Source organism: Dendrobates tinctorius, unplaced genomic scaffold (genome assembly GCF_039654945.1).
Source record: "Dendrobates tinctorius isolate UK_male_01 unplaced genomic scaffold, ASM3965494v1 ptg000203l, whole genome shotgun sequence".
In the NCBI taxonomy this organism is placed as follows: Eukaryota; Metazoa; Chordata; class Amphibia; order Anura; family Dendrobatidae; genus Dendrobates; species Dendrobates tinctorius.
In genome coordinates, this window is record NW_027361870.1 from 19,486,175 (window position 1) to 19,505,158 (window position 18,984).

General features: G+C 46.7%; 1 protein-coding gene across 1 annotated transcript in view; it reads right to left on the bottom strand.

The window, feature by feature from the left end:
- The window catches only part of PLCB1 (phospholipase C beta 1), a 1,254,316-nt gene that overhangs the window by 317,478 nt on the left and 917,854 nt on the right, over nt 1-18,984 (bottom strand). The window contains exons 22-23 of the mRNA XM_073553862.1: nt 18,288-18,392; nt 10,647-10,756 (exon numbers count right to left, since the gene is read on the bottom strand). Of these exons, the coding sequence (XP_073409963.1) occupies nt 10,647-10,756; nt 18,288-18,392 (215 nt within the window). The remainder of the gene's footprint in view (nt 1-10,646; nt 10,757-18,287; nt 18,393-18,984) is intronic.

Here is an 18,984-nt window from a genome sequence, read left to right on the forward strand (position 1 = left end):
GCTAATGGGTGGCTAGCATGGCAGGCTACTGTACCATATACTACTAATGGGCGGCTAGCATGGCAGGCTACTATAACATAAATTACTAATGGGCGGCTAGCATGGCCGGCTTCTGTATTATATAATGCTAATGGGTGGCTAGCATGGCCGGCTACTGTACTATTTACTGCTAACTGGTGGCTAGCTGTTATGAATGAGTCACCGTAGGAGGCAAAAGCAGAAATACAAGCTAAGTCCAGAAAACCCGAGAAGTTGGCAACTATCAGATTGCAGACCCCTGAACCTATCAACACAACTAGCAGTAGCCGTGGGGGGTTCCTACGATGCCCTAGACCCCTCGATCACAGCCGGAGAAATACATAGGCCTAAAGAAAGAAAGGGGAAATCTAAACTGCCCCAGAGCAGACCCCAAAGCAATAGGCAGCCCCCAACATATAATGACGGTGAAGCAAGATGAAAACACCAACACAGACAGAAAGATAGACTGAGCAAAGACGGGGCCCCAAAACTACCTAGATAGGAAAGGACAGGAAGGCTGCTGTCTGCAATCTGCCAAAACCCTATCAAAGACATAAGCCAACCAGCTGATATGAAAAAGGCCCTGAAGCAGCTAGGCTTCAAAAACTGAATCAGCACTCAGGTATTTTCAGAAGACAGAGCTAAATGAATTCAGCACACCCCAGCAGGGAATGGCAGAAATACAGAAAAACAAAGCAAAAACAAAGTCAAAGCACAAAAGCAAAAGGCCGAGCAGCAAACTTAGCTTTGGAGCAGGAATTCAGACTGGTCTCCAAGGATCCCACAGAGAAATCACCCGCAGGGCAGAAGGGCGTCGGCAGCATTATATCTAGTCCGTAACTCCACTCAGCCAATCACAATCATCAGCCTCAGGTGTTTGACAATCAGGATCACTACCCTTCTTTACCAGAAGAGGGAGTTCCTCGGGCCTCAGTAATGAAGGGGAAAATGAACTCACAACAGCTAGCATAGCAGGCTACTGTACCATATACTGCTAATGGGAGGCTAGCATGGCAGACTACTGTACCATATACTGCTAATGGGTGGCTAGCAAGGCAGGCTACTATACCATATACTACCAATGGGTGGCTAGCATGGCAGGCTACTGTACCATATACTGCTAATGGGTGTCTAGCATGGCAGGTTACTGTACTATATACTACTAATGGGTGGCTAGCATGGCAGGCTACTATACCATACACTGGCAATGGGCGGCTAGCATAGTAGGCTACTGTACCATATACTGCTAATGGGCGGCTAGCATGGCAGGCTACTGTACCATATACTACTAATGGGAGGCTAGCATAGCAGGCTACTATAACATAAATTACTAATGGGCGGCTAGCATGGCAGACTACTGTACCATATACTGCTAATGGGTGGCTAGCAAGGCAGGCTACTGTACCATATACTACCAATGGGTGGCTAGCATGGCAGGCTACTGTACCATATACTGCTAAAGGGTGGCTAGCATGGCAGGTTACTGTACTATATACTACTAATGGGTGGCTAGCATGGCAGGCTACTGTACCATATATTGCTAATGGGCGGCTAGCATGGCAGGCTACTGTACCATATACTGCTAATGGGTGGCTAGCAAGGCAGGCTACTGTACCATATACTACCAATGGGTGGCTAGCACGGCAGGCTACTGTACCATATACTACTAATGGGTGGCTAGCATGGCAGGCTACTGTACCATATACTAATGGGTGGCTGGCATGGCAGCCTACTGTACCATATACTGCTAATGGGTGGCTAGCATGGCAGGCTACTGTACCATATATTGCTAATGGGCGGCTAGCATGGCAGGCTACTGTACCATATACTACCAATGGGTGGCTAGCATGGCAGGCTACTGTACCATATACTACTAATGGGTGGCTAGCATGGCAGGCTACTGTACCATATACTGCTAATGAGTGGCTGGCATGGCAGCCTACTGTACCATATACTGCTAATGCGTGGCTAGCATGGCAGGCTACTGTACCATATACTGCTAATGGGCGGCTAGCATGGCAGGCTACTGTACCATATACTGCTAATGGGTGGCTAGCATGGCAGGCTACTATACAATATACTGCTAATGGGCAGCTAGCATGGCAGACTACTGTACCATATACTGCTAATGGGTGGCTAGCATGGCCGGCTACTGTACCATATACTACTAATCGGCGGCTAGCATGGCAGGCTACTATAACATATATTACTAATGGGTGGCTAGCATTGCCGGCTTCTGTACTATATACTGCTATTGGGTGGCTAGCATGGCTTGCTACTGTACTATAGACTGCTAATGGGTGGCTAGCATGGCCGGCTATTGTACTATATACTGCTAATAGGTGGCTAGCATGGCAGGCTACTGTACTAGATACTGCTAACTGGTGGCTAGCATAGCAGGCTACTGTACCATATACTGCTAATGGGCGGCTAGCATGGCAGACTACTGTACCATATACTGCTAATGGTTGGCTAGCATGGCAGGCTATTGTACCATATACTGCTAATGGGTGGCTAGCATGGCAGGCTACTTTACCATATACTGCTAATGGGCAGCTAGTATGGCAGGCTACTGTACTATATACTACTAATGGGTGGCTAGCATGGCAGGCTACTGTACTATATACTGCTTATGGGTGGCTAGCATGGAAGGCTACTGTACTATATACTGATAGTAAATAACGAAGGCAGCATGCCGAAACACGCGTTGGGGTGGACGCCATCCTGGAGCCAGAGATTTGAGTTACCTTCCACTTTGGATCAATTCGCTTACACTTTCACATGATCCTCTGTCTCTGTCACCACACATTTGTTCTGTGTTGTTATCTGGCACTTTGATATCTATATGGTATGCACTTTTCTCAATTGATTATGACTTATGGTAGCACTCACTCCTGTTACATGCACTAGCACTTTACTTACTAGTAAATATTCTGTACAAGTCTGTCTATTTGTTTTTACAAATGTATGATATTTTCCATACTGTGCATGTCATTTTGACACCCTTTTCACCCAGCTTTATCATTATCATTATTGTCCTGGGTGTGCATCCTTTTTGTAAAAAAAAGTTATATTTTACCTTATTCATTATGGTTTCCTGTTATTTTTACCTGATTAACTTAATAAATTGATTTCTTTCTTTACAATATTTTTGGACTGTATGGTCGGCTTTTTGCGCTCTTTCTCCTTGTATTTTTCAAACTGTCCACATATTATCACTCAGCTCATGCTTTTTGGTCGCAGGGATATTACTTCTATTCAACCCCACACTGTTATTTCACCTAAGAACTACAAATACCCTACTACCACTAAGCATCCGTTTGTTGCTTTTATTCGACATATACTGATCGCACGTGTTGCTGGGTTCTGTAACATATACTCCTACCAAGTGACTAGTGTGGTAGGGCACTGTACCATATACTCCTAGGAAGTGACTAGTGTGGCAGGGCACTGTACCATATACTCCTAGCAAGTGACTAAGGTGGCAGGGCACTGTACCATACACTCCTAGCAAGTTACTAGTGTGGCAGGGTACTGTACCATATACTCCTAGCAAGTGACTAGTGTGGCAGGGCACTGTACTATATACTCCTATCTAGTGACTAGTGTGGCAGGGCACTGTACCATATACTCCTAGCAAGTGACTAGTGTGGTAGGGTACTGTACCATATACTCCCAATAAGTGAATAGTGTGGCAGGGTACTGTATCATATACTCCTAGCAAGTGACTAATGTGGCAGGGTACTGTACCATATACTCCTATACCATATATATACACCTATTACATTACAGGAAGAAGCAGAGAGAATCTCTTCCATAAGATGTAGAAAAGCCGGTGGCCTGGATGGAATCCTACCAGAAATGCTGAAGTACAGCCCACCAGAAATACAGGCCGCAATAGTTAAACTCTTCAATATTGTGCTAAGTGCCGGCTACTTCCCTCGTACCTGGAACCAAGGCCTCATCACACCCATCCACAAGAATGGGGACAGGTATGACCCAGCCAACTACAGAGGAATATGTTATGAATGAGTCACCGGAGGAGGAGAAAACAAAAATACAAGCTAAGTCCAGAAAACCGGAGAGGTTGGTAGCTATCGGATTGCAGACCCCTGATCCTATACACCACAACTAACAGTAGCCGTGGGGGGTTCCTACGGTGCCCTAGACCCCTCGTCACAGCCGGAGAACTACATAAGCGTAAAGAAGGAAAGGGGAAATCTAAACTGCCCCAGAGCAGACCCCAAAGCAATAGACAGCCCCCAACATGTATTGTCGGTGAAAAACAGATGAAAACACAAACACAGACAGAAAGACAGGCTGAGCAAACGATGGGGCCCAACTAACCAGACAGGACAGGACAGAAAAGATACTGGCTGCAATCCGCAAAAAACCCTACCAAAAATGTTCCAACCTTCTGACAGGGAAAAAGGCCCTGAAGTCGCTAGACTTCAAAATCACCACATCAGCACTCAGGTACATTCTGAAAACAGAGCAAAAGAGATCAACCGATCAGAAACAAAAATGGAATTCAGCCAGTCCCAACCAGGACTGGCTAAACACAAACACTAAGGAAACCAGACAAAATCTCATGGAACAACAGCAGGGCAAAAAAACTTAGCTTTTAGTAGACAGGAACTAAACTGGATGCAAGAGCTCAGAGCAGAAAGGATCACCAGCAGCCCTGCAGGGCGTTGGCTGCCTTATATCCACTCAGAAATTCCATATGTCCAATCACACTCCGACTGTTCAGATGAAAGGTCTTCCCATCCCAATCAATTTCACTACCTCTCTTCACCAGCAGAGGGAGTTCATCAGACATCAAAGGTGAAGGGGAGAATGAACTCACAACAGGAATATGTGTCAGCAGCAACCTGGGAAAACTGTTCAACAGCATTCTGAACAAGAGGATCCTCAGTTTCCTCACCGAGCACAACATCCTCAGCAAGAGCCAAGCAGGGTTCATGCCAAACCACCGCACCACTGACCACATATACACCCTGCACAGCCTCATTCAGAGTCAAGTTCACAATACAAAGAACGGGAAGATATACGCCTGTTTCGTGGACTTTAAAAAGGCCTTTAATTCGGTGTGGCACCCAGGCTTATTCCTGAAACTGCTGGAGAGCGGAATAGGAGGAAAGACCTACGATGTTATCAAAAGCTCCTACACCGAGAACCTCTGCAGTGTGAGGGTGAACGGCAGAACGGCCTATTTCCAGCAGAGTCGGGGAGTCAGACAAGGCTGCAGCCTAAGCCCAACGCTCTTCAACATTTACATCAACGAGCTGGCTACCGCTCTGGAATCTTTCACAGCACCAGGTCTCACCCTCCACGACGCCCAGGTAAAATTCCTGCTGTATGCAGATGACCTGCTGCTTCTGTCACCAACCGAGAAAGGTCTCCAAGAAAACCTGAAAATCTTACAGAAATTCAGCTCCACCTGGGCACTACCAGTCAACCTAAAGAAAACCAACATCATGGTGTTCCAGAAGAGAAAGAGAAAATCAGACCAGCACCCTTCATATGTTCTCAACAACTGCACCCTTACAGGAACGGACAAATATACCTACCTGGGTCTAGAGATTCACCGGTCAGGGAGCTTCAAACAAGCCATAGAGACCCTGAAAGACAAAGCATGCAAAACCTTCTATGCCATCCGAAGGAAACTATACCATCTGAAGCCACCAGTGAGGGTCTGGTTAAAAATCTTCGACTCTATCATCGCCCCAATCCTCCTGTATGGCAGCGAAGTCTGGGGTCCTCACACCTACCCAGACTGGTCAAGGTGAGATTCCAGCCCAACAGAAATATTCCACCTGGAATTCTGCAAGCACCTTCTCCAAGTCCATCGGAGTACCTCCAACAGTGCTTGCCGGGCCGAGCTGGGCAGATTCCCGCTACACCTAACGGTTCTAAAGAGGGCACTGTCATTCTGGGGTCACCTACATAGGAGCAATCCAAGCTCACATCACCATAAAGCCCTGACACATGTAGGGGAAACAGAAAAACCAGGATCCTCGGAACAGCCCACCCAAACCCAACCTGACCAGAACACCAATCACAGCAACCTGACAAAAGCCGGAATCAGGAAGATGGTAGACGAAGGCCAGGAGAGGTACGTAAGTGACTGGAAGAACGACATCATCAGCTCACAGAAACTGACCATGTACTGGAGTCTACAGAGAGACTACAGACTGGCCCCATACCTGGAGAAACTCCTGGACCCCAGAGACCGCAAGATCCTGAGCCGGTATAGACTCAGTGCCCACAGTCTGGCCATCGAATCCGGCCGACACAGGCAGAGCTACAAGCCCAGGAAGGAAAGACTGTGCCAACACTGTGACCTGGAGGCCCTGGAGGATGAGACCCACTTCCTGCTACACTGCTCCAAATACTCAGCAGTGAGGGACACTCACTTCAGGAGACTCTCACATCTCCTCCCAGATTTCATCACCATGAAGGAGGAAGAGAAAACATATATCCTGCTGGGGGAAGAAGAGAGAGCAGTGGAGATAGCAGCACAATATGTGAGCGAATGTCATAGACTGTGAGAAAGAGAACTATGATATGCCATGGACTTCTATGGCCCCCACCCTGGATCTGCCCCATGTCCCCCATTCACCTTCCCTATGCCATGGACTTCTATAGCCCCACCCTGGATCTGCCCCATCCCCCCATCCACCTTCCCTATGCCATGGACTTCTATAGCCCCATCCTGGATCTGCCCCCACCCACCTTTCCTACAGCCCCTACCCAACATTCCTACAGTCCCTATCCCTATTCCCTTTTGTACACTTGCTTTGGCAAAATTAATGTGTATTTAGTCCTGCCAACAAAGCTTCTTTGAATTGAATTGAATTGAGTTACTCCTAGCAAGTGACTAGTGTGGCAGGGTACTGTACTATATACTCCTATCAAGTGACTACTGTGGCAGGGCTCTGTACCATATACTCCTAGCAAGTGACTAGTGTGGTAGGGTACTGTACCATGTACTCCTAGCAAGTGACTAGTGTGGCAGGGTACTGTACCATATACTCCCAATAAGTGACTAGTGTGGCAGGGCACTGTACCATGTACTCATAGCAAGTGACTAATGTGGCAGGGCACAGTACCATATACTCCTAGCAAGTGACTAGTGTGGCAGGGTACTGTACCATATACTCCTAGCAAGTGACTAGTGTGGCAGGGTACTGTACCATATGCAGTACTCCTAGCAAGTGACTAGTGTGGCAGGGTACTGTACCATATACTGCTAGTAAGTGACTAGTATTGAAGGATTCTGTACCATATACTCCTAGTAAGTGGCTAGAATGTCAGGCTACTGTACCATATACTGTTAGTTAGTGACTAGTGGGCAGGGTACTGTACTACATACTCCTAAGTAAGTGACTAGTGTGGCAGGGTACTGTACCATATACTTTAGTAAGTGACTAGTGTTGCAGGGTACTATACCATGTACTCCTAGTAAGTGACTAGTGTGACAGGGTACTGTACTATACACTCCTAATAAGTGACTAGTGTGGCAGGGTACTGTACCACATACTCCTAGTAACTTACTAGTGTGGCAGGCTATTGTACCATATACTTCTAGTAAGTGACAAGTGTGGCAAGGTACTGTACCACATACATCTAGTAAGTGACTAGTGTGGCAGGTCACACAGTACTGTACCACATACTCCTAGCAAGTGACTAGTGTGGCAGGCTACTGTACCATATAATCCTAGTAAGTGACAAGTGTGGCTGGGTACTGTACCATATACTGTTAGTTAGTGACTAGTGTGGCAGCGTACTGTACCATATACTCCTAGTTAATGACTAGTGTGGCTGGGTACTGTACCATATGCTGTTAGAGACTAGTGTGGCAGGGTACTGTACCATTTAATCCTAGAAAGTGACTAGTGTGGCTGGGTACTGTACCATAATGCTGTTAGTGACAGGTGTGGCAAGGTACTGTACCATATAATCCTAGTAAGTGAATAGTGTGGCAGGGTACTGTACCATATAATCCTAGTAAGTGGCCAGTGTGGCAGGGTACTGTAGCACATACTGCTTGTTAGTGACTAGTGTGGCAGGGTACTGTACCATATACTCCTAGTAAGTGACTAGAGTGGCAGGCTACTGTACCATATACTCCTAGTTAGTGACTAGAGTGGCAGGGTACTGTACCATATACTGCAGGTTAGTGACAAGTGTGGCAGGGTACTGTACCATATAATGCAGGTTAGTGACAAGTGTGTCAGGGTACTGTACCATATACTGTTAGTGACTAGTGTGGCAGCATACTGTACCACATACTCCTAGTTAGTGACTAGAGTGGCAAGGTAATGTACCATATATTCCTAGTAAGTGGTGGCCAGTGTGGCAGGGTACTGTACCACATACTGCTTGTTAGTGACTAGTGTGGCAGGGTACTGTACCATTTAATCCTAGAAAGTGACTAGTGTGGCTGGGTACTGTACCATAATGCTGTTAGTGACAAGTGTGGCAAGGTACTGTACCATATAATCCTAGTAAGTGACTAGTGTGGCAGGGTACTGTACCATATAATCCTAGTAAGTGGCCAGTGTGGCAGGGTACTGTACCACATACTGCTTGTTAGTGACTAGTGTGGCAGGGTACTGTACCATATACTCCTAGTAAGTGACTAGAGTGGCAGGCTACTGTACCATATACTCCTAGTTAGTGACTAGAGTGGCAGGGTACTGTACCATATACTGCAGGTTAGTGACAAGTGTGGCAGGGTACTGTACCATATACTGCAGGTTAGTGACAAGTGTGGCAGGGTACTGTACTATACTGTTAGTGACTAGTGTGGCAGCATACTGTACCATATACTCCTAGTTAGTGACTAGTGTGGCAGGGCACTGTACCATATACTCCTAGTTAGTGACTAGAGTGGCAAGGTAATGTACCATATATTCCTAGTAAGTGGTGGCCAGTGTGGCAGGGTACTGTACCACATACTGCTTGTTAGTGACTAGTGTGGCAGGGTACTGTACCATTTAATCCTAGAAAGTGACTAGTGTGGCTGGGTACTGTACCATATACTGCAGGTTAGTGACAAGTGTGGCTGGGTACTGTACCATATACTGTTAGTGACTAGTGTGGCAAGGTAATGTACCATATATTCCTAGTAAGTGGTGGCCAGTGTGGCAGGGTACTGTACCACATACTGCTTGTTAGTGACTAGTGTGGCAGGGTACTGTACCATTTAATCCTAGAAAGTGACTAGTGTGGCTGGGTACTGTACCATAATGCTGTTAGTGACAAGTGTGGCAAGGTACTGTACCATATAATCCTAGTAAGTGACTAGTGTGGCAGGGTACTGTACCATATAATCCTAGTAAGTGGCTAGTGTGGCAGGGTACTGTACCACATACTGCTTGTTAGTGACTAGTGTGGCTGGGTACTGTACCATATACTACTAGATAGTGACTAGTGTGGCAGACTACTGTACCATATACTCCTACTAAGTGGCCAGTGTGGCAGGATACTGTACCACATACTGCTTGTTAGTGACTAGTGTGGCAGGCTACTGTACCATATACTCCTAGTTAGTGACTAGAGTGGCAGGGTACTGTACCATATACTGCAGGTTAGTGACAAGTGTGGCAGGGTACTGTACCATATACTGCAGGTTAGTGACAAGTGTGGCAGGGTAGTGTACCATATACTCCTAGTAAGTAAAAAGTGTGGCAGGGTACTGTACCATATACTGCAGGTTAGTGACAAGTGTGGCAGGGTACTGTACCATATACTCCTAGTAAGTAACAAGTGTGGCAGGGTACTGTACCATATACTGCAGGTTAGTGACAAGTGTGGCAGGGTAGTGTACCATATACTCCTAGTAAGTAACAAGTGTGGCAGGGTACTTTACCATATACTGCAGGTTAGTGACAAGTGTGGCAGGGTACTGTACCATATACTGCAGGTTAGTGACAAGTGTGGCAGGGTACTGTACTATATACTGCAGGTTAGTGACAAGTGTGGCAGGGTACTGTACTATATACTGCAGGTTAGTGACAAGTGTGGCAGGGTAGTGTACCTTATACTCCTAGTAAGTAACAAGTGTGGCAGGCTACTGTACCATATACTGCAGGTTAGTGACAAGTGTGGCAGGGTACTGTACCATATACTCCTAGTAAGTAACAAGTGTGGCAGGGTACTGTACCATATACTCCTAGTAAGTAACAAGTGTGGCAGGCTACTGTACCATATACTGCAGGTTAGTGACAAGTGTGGCAGGGTACTGTACCATATACTCCTAGTAAGTAACAAGTGTGGCAGGGTACTGTACCATATACTGCAGGTTAGTGACAAGTGTGGCAGGGTACTGTACCATATACTGCAGGTTAGTGACAAGTGTGGCAGGGTACTGTACTATGTACTGCAGGTTAGTGACAAGTGTGGCAGGGTAGTGTACCATATACTCCTAGTAAGTAACAAGTGTGGCAGGGTACTGTACCATATACTGCAGGTTAGTGACAAGTGTGGCAGGGTACTGTACCATATACTGCTAGTAAATGAGTAGTCTGCGTTCTTCTTTAAGTCCTGATGGGAAAAGTGTGAGTAATGAGCACTTGTGCTCATGATTACTTATCAATGAAGGTGTGGTAGTACGTTACCTCTTTTTTCACCTCTTCTTCATCCTCCAGTGTGAGGGCAGCCAGCTGTCTTGATCTTTGTTCCATCAAGTTGACATATTTAATTGGATTTGACAAAGCTTCAATCACATCTGCCAGAACAGTAAACAGACAAAATCCACATTAAGGCCATGTTTACATGATGCTTTTTGGAAAAACGCGGCAAAAAGTGCAGCAATAAATGTAGAGTGTAAACATTGCCTTTATGACATATCTCAAGGCCCACTTATCAATCTGAATATGACAAGGATAGGGGTAATATATGCGGCTATTATGTGCATCATCAATCAAGGTTTTACAATGTATGCTGCATTAACACAAACATTTTATCACATCAGTGTGCCAGATAGATAGCCTACATGATTGATGTCTGATGTGGTGTCGCCATCTTGTGGACAAATCAAGAAGTTTTTTTATTTACTGAAAGAACCAGGATGTTGTACACAAGGATATGCTGGTGAACTAATGGCAGCATCTGTCCATATGCTGTTAGTACATACAGTGCAATACAGTGGAATCCGCTGCTCAGTAAGGCTGGTTTCATATTAACGTATCTGTGCACAGCGTATCATCCGCATGCCTCACGCGTACCTACAGTTAGGTCCATATATATTTGGACAGAGATATTACCACAATGAATTTTAAACACAACAATTCAGATGCAGTTGAAGTTCAGACTTTCAGCTTTCATTTGAGGGTATCCACATTAAAATTGGATGAAGGGTTTAGGAGTTTCAGCTCCTTAACATGTGCCACCCTGTTTTCAAAGGGACCAAAAGTAATTGGACAATTGACTCCAAGGCTATTTCATGGACAGGTGTGGGCAATCCCTTCGTTATGTCATTCTCAATTAAGCAGATAAAAGGCCTGGAGTTGATTTGAGGTGTGGTGCTTGCATTTGGAAGGTTTTGCTGTGAAGGAAACAAGAGGTCAAAGGCGCTCTCCATGCAGGTGAACCAAAACATCCTTAAGCTGCAAAAACAGAAAAAACCCATCCGAGAAATTGCTACAACATTAGGAGTGGCAAAATCTACAGTTTGATACTTCCTGAGAAAGAAAGAAAGCACTGGTGAACTCATCAATGCAAAAAGACCTGGGCGCCCACGGAAGACAACAGTGGTGGATGATCGCAGAATAATCTCCATGGTGAAGAGAAACCCCTTCACAACAGCCAACCAAGTGAACAACACTCTCCAGGAGGTAGGCGTATCAATATCCAAATCTACCGTAAAGAGAAGACTGCATGAAAGTAAATACAGAGGGTTCACTGCACGGTGCAAGCCACTCATAAGCATCAAGAATCAAAAGGCTAGACTGGACTTTGCTAAAAACATCTAAAAAAGCCAGCACAGTTCTGGAAGAACATTCATTGGACAGATGAAACCAAGATCAACCTCTACCAGAATGATGGAAATAGAAGTATGGCGAAGGTGTGGTACAGCTCATGATCTTTAAAACACGGCGGAGGCAGTATGATGGCTTGGGCATGCATGGCTGCCAGTGGCACTGGGTCACTAGTGTTTATTGATGATGTGACACAGGACAGAAGCAGCCAACTGTGTGCTCAGATCCAGCCAAATGCAGCCAAACTGATTGGTCGTCGTTTCATACTACAGATGGACAATGACCCAAAACATAAAGCCAAAGCAACCCAGAAGTTTATTAAAGAAAAGAAGTGATGCATCAGCTCGCATTTGGATGCATACGCATGCGTCGGTTTGCAGTGTGTGGCGTGTCCGGCGAACGCAGCATGTTACATTTTTTGAGGCGTCAATTATGCACAGTCATGCGCATGCGGATAAGTGCGTCAAAACAACGCATTACTGTCTATGGGAACGCATTGGTACGCAACGACATGCATACTTCAGAATGAGCAAGTCCAGTAAGTGTTAAATTAAACATTGTTTTTATTTTTGTTAATAAAAATTATTTTTTTTCACAATACCTGTCTCCCTGTGTTTTATTTATCTCTTTATTTAAACATGTGTGTATTGTTGAGTGAAGTATTAACGGGTGTTACAGTCAAGGTGTTTAGTATTAAAGTTACAGTGAACGTGTTAGTATTAAAGTCAGCAAACAGTACAGGTACATTTTACGTATTAGCGGCTTAAACCATTTCGTCTTGCCATGCCACACGTCCAATATCCGAAACAAAGTAGGCAGCAAATTTATCCCTCATTTAGGCAACTTCCACTGTAGTCCTCAGAGGGTGATCTTGGTAATCCTGCAATGTGGTAGTAACAGGTTCCTCAAGATCTAAGGGGAGTCGCTCTTTCATCAGGATGTAATTGTGCAGAACAACGCAGGCTTTCACAACCTCAACAACTGTCTCAATTTTTAGACTGATGGCTGTTCCCAAAATGAGCCATGTTTTGGCACCCTCAACTTTGTGCTGAAGCGAGTTGATAAACAGTTAAACTCTTTCCTACCAATGCATTGAGGTAGACGCAGGGGGTCCTTTACAACTTTTATTGATAGGGTCAGTGTGAAACTATAAGAAAAATGAAACATGGATTTTTGTGATAAACTCACTGTAAAATCCTTTTCTCCGAGACGCTCATTTGGGGACACAGGTACTGTGGGTGTATGCTACTGCCGCCAGGAGGCTGACACTAAGTGGATGAAAAAAAGGTTAGTTCCTCCTCCGCAGTATACAATCGCCTCGATTGCAGGTGGAATCAGTTCGGTGTAAAAGCAGTAGATCTACAAGACAAAATCAGCCTCAATGTAGGTAACAACGTGTCTAGAAAAACCACCTGGTATCATAAATACCTATTAATAAGCAAAAATGAGCCAATTGGCTAGCAGGGTGGGAGCTGTGTCCCCCCAATGAGCGTCTCGGAGAAAAGGATTTTACGGTGAGTTTATCACAAAAATCCATGTTTCTCCTTTGCCTCATTGGGGGACACAGGTACTGTGGGACGTCCTAAAGCAGTCCCTGGGTGGGAGTTGACTCACCGGTCCAAGCTACACGCACCTACTGTGTAAGGGTGCGCCACTGCTTGGAGAATCCTTTTACCCAGGCTGCATGTGCTGAAGCCAGTGTATGGACATCTGTAATGTTTGGAGAATGTGTGCCGGCTGAACCAGGCTGCTGCCTTGCATACCTGCTCCGCTGATGCCTGGTGCCGAAGATCGTGCGAGGCGCCCACTGCTCGCGATGGGTGCACTCTGATCTCTGCTGGCATAGCTGCGCCTCCGGTGCGCTAGGATTCATGAATCATCAGTTGAATCCACCTGGCTCTGGTCGCTCTTGAGGCAGCAAGAACCCTTCCTGCAACCCTCAGGGAGCACGAACAGCATGTCTGTCTGACGAAAGGATGCCGTCCATGACACATATCTCCTGGGAGCTCTCCCCAGGTCTAACGTATGAAGAACCTTTTCCACCCGGTGTACTGGTGCCGGGAAAGAAAGGAGGGCAAAGCAATATCCTCACTAAAACGAAATAAGGAAACAACCCAGAAAAAGGGGGAGCTGACCTAAGAACCACCTTCTCCTTGTGAGATATCAGGAACAGAGCTCGGCAAGATAGAGCTGCCAGCTCCGGGACTCGCCTGATTGATGTTATCACCACTAGGAACACCACCTTTCAGGGGAGGTATGTCGAAGATACCTATTGTAGTGGCCTGGATGTAGCTTTCTGCAAAACGCCTAGGACCAGGTTAAGGTCCCAGTTGTCCCGAGGGGTCCTATAGAGGGGTACCAAGTGTGAGACCCCCTGGCTGAAGGTCCATACCTGCAGATTGGTAGCAATTCTGCGCAGGAAACAGGACGGATAAGGCAGATATTAGTCTCCTAAGGGAACTTGGAGCTAACCCTGAGTCCATGCCAGACTGGGAGAAAAAAAACGCCAAACTGTTGGGAATAGAGAATCCCAGTGGAGGACGACCGTGGTCCTGACACCATGAAAAGACAATCCTCCAGGTGTGGTGGAAAATATGTACTGAGGCAGGCTTCTGGGTGCTAACCATCGTAGTAACCACATTGCGTTCGAACCCAGCCTAGGTCAGAAACCAAGATTCAACGGCTAAGCCGTCAAACATAGGGCCCCTCGATTCGGGTGGTAGCTCGGGACCTGAGAAGGTAGGTCTGGGCTCCCTGGCCGTTGCCAGGGAATGTCAGCGAGTAGCTGCACCAGGTTGGCCTACTACGCCCGCCGAAGCCAATCTGGGGCCAGAAGCATCACTGGAACCTCCTTCTGCCTTGATCCTCTTGATGATCCTTGGGAATAGCGGCAGCGGGGAAAATAGGTATGGGAGGCGAATACTGGTTTCATGGTAGAACCAACGCATTCCCGGCGCTTGCCTGCGGGTCCCGGGACCGAGGCGACCAACACAACCACCCTGGCGCCTACCCCGGAAGCCGCCCGTTCCACGTCCGGCGTTCCCCAACATCGGCATACTTGCCGGAAAAAAAACCTTGGGATGTAGTGACCATTCCCTGGACATAAGACCCTGCTGGCTGAGGAAGCCTGCCGCCCAGCTCTCTAAGTCCGGAATGTGGACGGCCGATCACCGAGTGATTCCTCTCGGCCCAGAGAGGGATATGCCTCACTTCATACATAGCTGCTCTGCTGTGGGTGCTTCCCTGGTGATTTATGTTAGCCACGGCCGTGGCATTGTCCGCTTGAATCCGGACAGGGCGGCCTGCTAGAGAATGATGAAAAAGTTGCGGAGCCAGCTGGGCTGCTTGAATTCCTAACAAGTTGATTGGGATGCGTGCCCCCTGCGGCAACCACCGTCCCTCGTGATGGTGGAAAAGACTGCTCTGTAGCCGAGGAAACCGGCGTCGGTTGTGACCATCAACCCATGGTCTGGGGGAAAGGGTTTCCCCTGAAGATGGGAGGAACTGACTGCCCTCCATCCAAGTGCCTGTCTGACCTGCCTGGGCAACCGGCACTGGTGGTCGAGTGAGAATATGATGACCAAAGGGTGTGCTGCAGGGGGCGAGGATAGAGTTAGGCAACTGGGATTGCTCCCATTGCTGCCACCCTCTTCTTTACGACCCTCATGCAAATACGAAAGATATGAGGGACTGGATGGTGAAGTATCTGGACTCCTTGCCGAAGAGCTAGGGCCTCGTCTTGAGGGAGGATCACCACCCCTCGGGAGGTGCCGAAGATGATCCTTAATAGGGAACTCCTCTGAGCTGGGACCAGGGATGATCTCTCCAGTTTGACCAACCACCCTAAGCAGGCAAGAGTATCTAGCGTGATGTTGATGTTCTCCTCGCATGCTCGATATGAGGGGGCCCTTAATCAAAAGGTCATCTAAACAAAGGCAAGATGACTATGCCCCGGGAGTGTAGGATGGCCAAGACGACCGCCCTGACCCCTATGGACACTCCGGGGGCGGTAGCTAGCCCGAAGGGGAGAGCTGCAAACTGAAAGTATAAGCAGCTGACTGCAAAGCATAGAACTTTCTGATGTGGAGAGACAAAGGGGATGTACAGGTATGCGTCTTGGATGTCGCTAGAAGTCAAACCTTTTCCCTGTTTTATGGCCGCTATGACCGAGCGAAAAGACTCCATCCGGGACTGTCTGATCCTGACAAATCTGTTCCGAAGTTTTAGGACCAGAATGGACCTGACAGTCCTGTCCCTTTGGGGACCGTGAACGGGTCGGAATAGAAAACCTGACCTCTTTCGCCTTCCGGTTCGGGGGTGACAATGCCGTGTTTCCGGAGAAAATCGATGGGGGCTGTTTGATAAAGTCTAACTTGTACCCCGAGGATACCAGCTCCCTTACCCATGTGTTATGCACGAAGGAGAGCTAGGCATGGCGAGGCCAGAGTAGGCGACCGCCTACTCTGCTGGTGTTTCCCGGCACTTGCCTTGCGCCATTAGGCCGAGGATCCTTGGGATCTAGGTCCCCTTGATCTGGTGTTGTTGGGATCGCATTCTCCTCAATGGGTTGGCTCTATATGAGACTTGAAGATCTTTGTCCTGGTTGGGGGAACCTGCAACGGCGGAGTAGGTTGCTGAAGCTCCCCTGGGGTTGCGAAAGGACCGAAACCGTGTCCGACGCAGGTGACGAAAAAGCTGTTTAACCCCTTATTGAGGGAGAAAACTCCTTCTGCACTCTGTGGGGTCAGAAATAAGCTGGTCCAAGCTTTCACCAAATAGGCGAATGTAGCCACGCTCAGCCTAGAAAGGCCGGTGGCACCCCTCCGATAAGGTAAAGTAGTTAGGGACTTCTTGGAGGTTAAATCTGCCCAAGTCCTCCTGATTAGCAATATCTGCTATCTCCGCAGGCAGGTCCATACCCTGCAAGGCTCTGTATAATGATTTAGACCCAGGGCCCATGGCCTTAACTACCCAAGTTGCAGCGAACGAGGGAGAAAGTGCTGAACCCGACGCCTCAAATACTGAGCGAGCCAGGCTCACTATGAGACAGTCAGTGGGATCTTTAATAGAGGAACCGTTAGGCATGGACAACAGGGCTTTAGAGGCCAGGTGCGACACAGGTGGATCTACCGCCAGGGATTCCACCCACCTCAAACATCAAGCGTTTTCTCTATGTTGTCAACTCTATGAGGCTACTTGACACGCTTAAATGACACCCTGTGCCCTGAGGCCAGGGTGGATTTACTTGTCAAACCCCAGGGCCTGGTTGACGGCCTCGATAAGGCTGTTCACTGTTTCCTGGTAACTCAGAGTAACTAAGTCAAGGGCTCATCCAAGTCAAAATCTGAATTCTCGTTATCGACAGGGTCACCTTGACGTGGTGGGATAGCTTTTACATTTTTCTTATCAAAATTATGTTAAGTGTTATTTTCATGCACGGGTGCTATTTATGTATTTACTGCAGGGTGTTTTCTCACTTTTTTTATCTTAGGTTTTGTCTGTTTAGTGGCCAGTGTGAATATGTGCCTACATGCTGCATGCATACCAACTTACATTCGAGTTCATTTCTTTAGGTTTTTGTTTCCTTTACTTATGGGGTTTATGGAGATAATAGACAGGATTCTGAGACTAGACTTTGGACTTCATTGAACACCGTGTAACCATTCACCTCCCTACACCGAGTGCTCAGCAACCATTCTACTCTGTGCTTACAGCAGATGACACCGGGTCCCAGCATTTACTTGTTCGCTGGGAAACATGATACATTTGCCGTGTTGGGCAAGGTAAGTGACAAAAGCTTTGTAATTCCTTACTAGAGCTCATGCACGCCACCAATTTTCTCGGACGACTGCTATCTGTACTTTTCACGAATAGCATTTGTACCTATGATATTTTATGGGGCTGTGCACATGTCTGACGACTTTTTTTTTCGAACCGAGTGGTCCATGGAAAAAAAACGGAGACATGTTTGATTTTGATCTGAGTGTCAGAGCAAAATCAGCAATGCAAGTCTATGGGTCCGTGAAGAAAATAGGACCACACTTGGATGACATCAGTGCAGTCCAATTTTCATGGAACGACAGAATGGAGAGGGTGTAGAAACTGATGCCACTGTCTGATCAGAATAAACGGACTGTTTTTCTCGGCTGTGGAGGAACCGGCTGATGACGTTGCCTTATGTGTAATCCCCTATTATAATTTACACTTGTTGTTTTGTCCTGTTTTAGTACACAATTTCCACTTTTCATCATTCAACACAAACCCAACATTGATCCGTACCTGCGAATGTGTCGGGGACGTAATCCTTCACCTCTATGTACACGAAGATTGCTGGTAGAGTGAGTGGCACATTTTTCTCATTTCTCAGGCAGATGTAGTGATAACCTGGGGAGGAAAATGATTGATGTTTCATAAAGTTTGAAGAAAAGGCAGAGCTATGGAAAGAAATTTTTCTTTCTGTTAGGAAAAATAGCAGCCGAGCCCCTTTGAGATTTACATAATAGAAATTCTGAAGCATCAATCATAAATAAATTTAGAGCACAATATTGTATTCTGAGGTTTCTTAAAGGGACACTATACATAAAGTCTATTTTAAAACATTGATAGTGTAATTAAATGAGTTTCTGGGGGTTTGATATTAATATACTAAGAGTCTTATCCTAAGATTAGATAAGATTAGTGGGCGTCCAACTTTCGGCCCTGCTACTGTTCAGCTGGTTCTGGTGAGCCTTGGCTATATTTTATGGTTTACCAGGTACAGTGCTATATATTCTGTAGTGGCCGTACCTGGTACTGCAGCTCTCTGTAGTCGCTACCTAATATTAGAGAAGCATAATGCAGGGACAGAGACGCTGATGCCAGTGAAGTGTCACTTACTGGGTTGCTTAGTGTAGTTTTTATAAAATCACTGTTTTAGGCATCCTTCATGTCCTGGTGATTCCTGTAGGGCTGATGTTGGAAGCCTGCAGAGGAACAA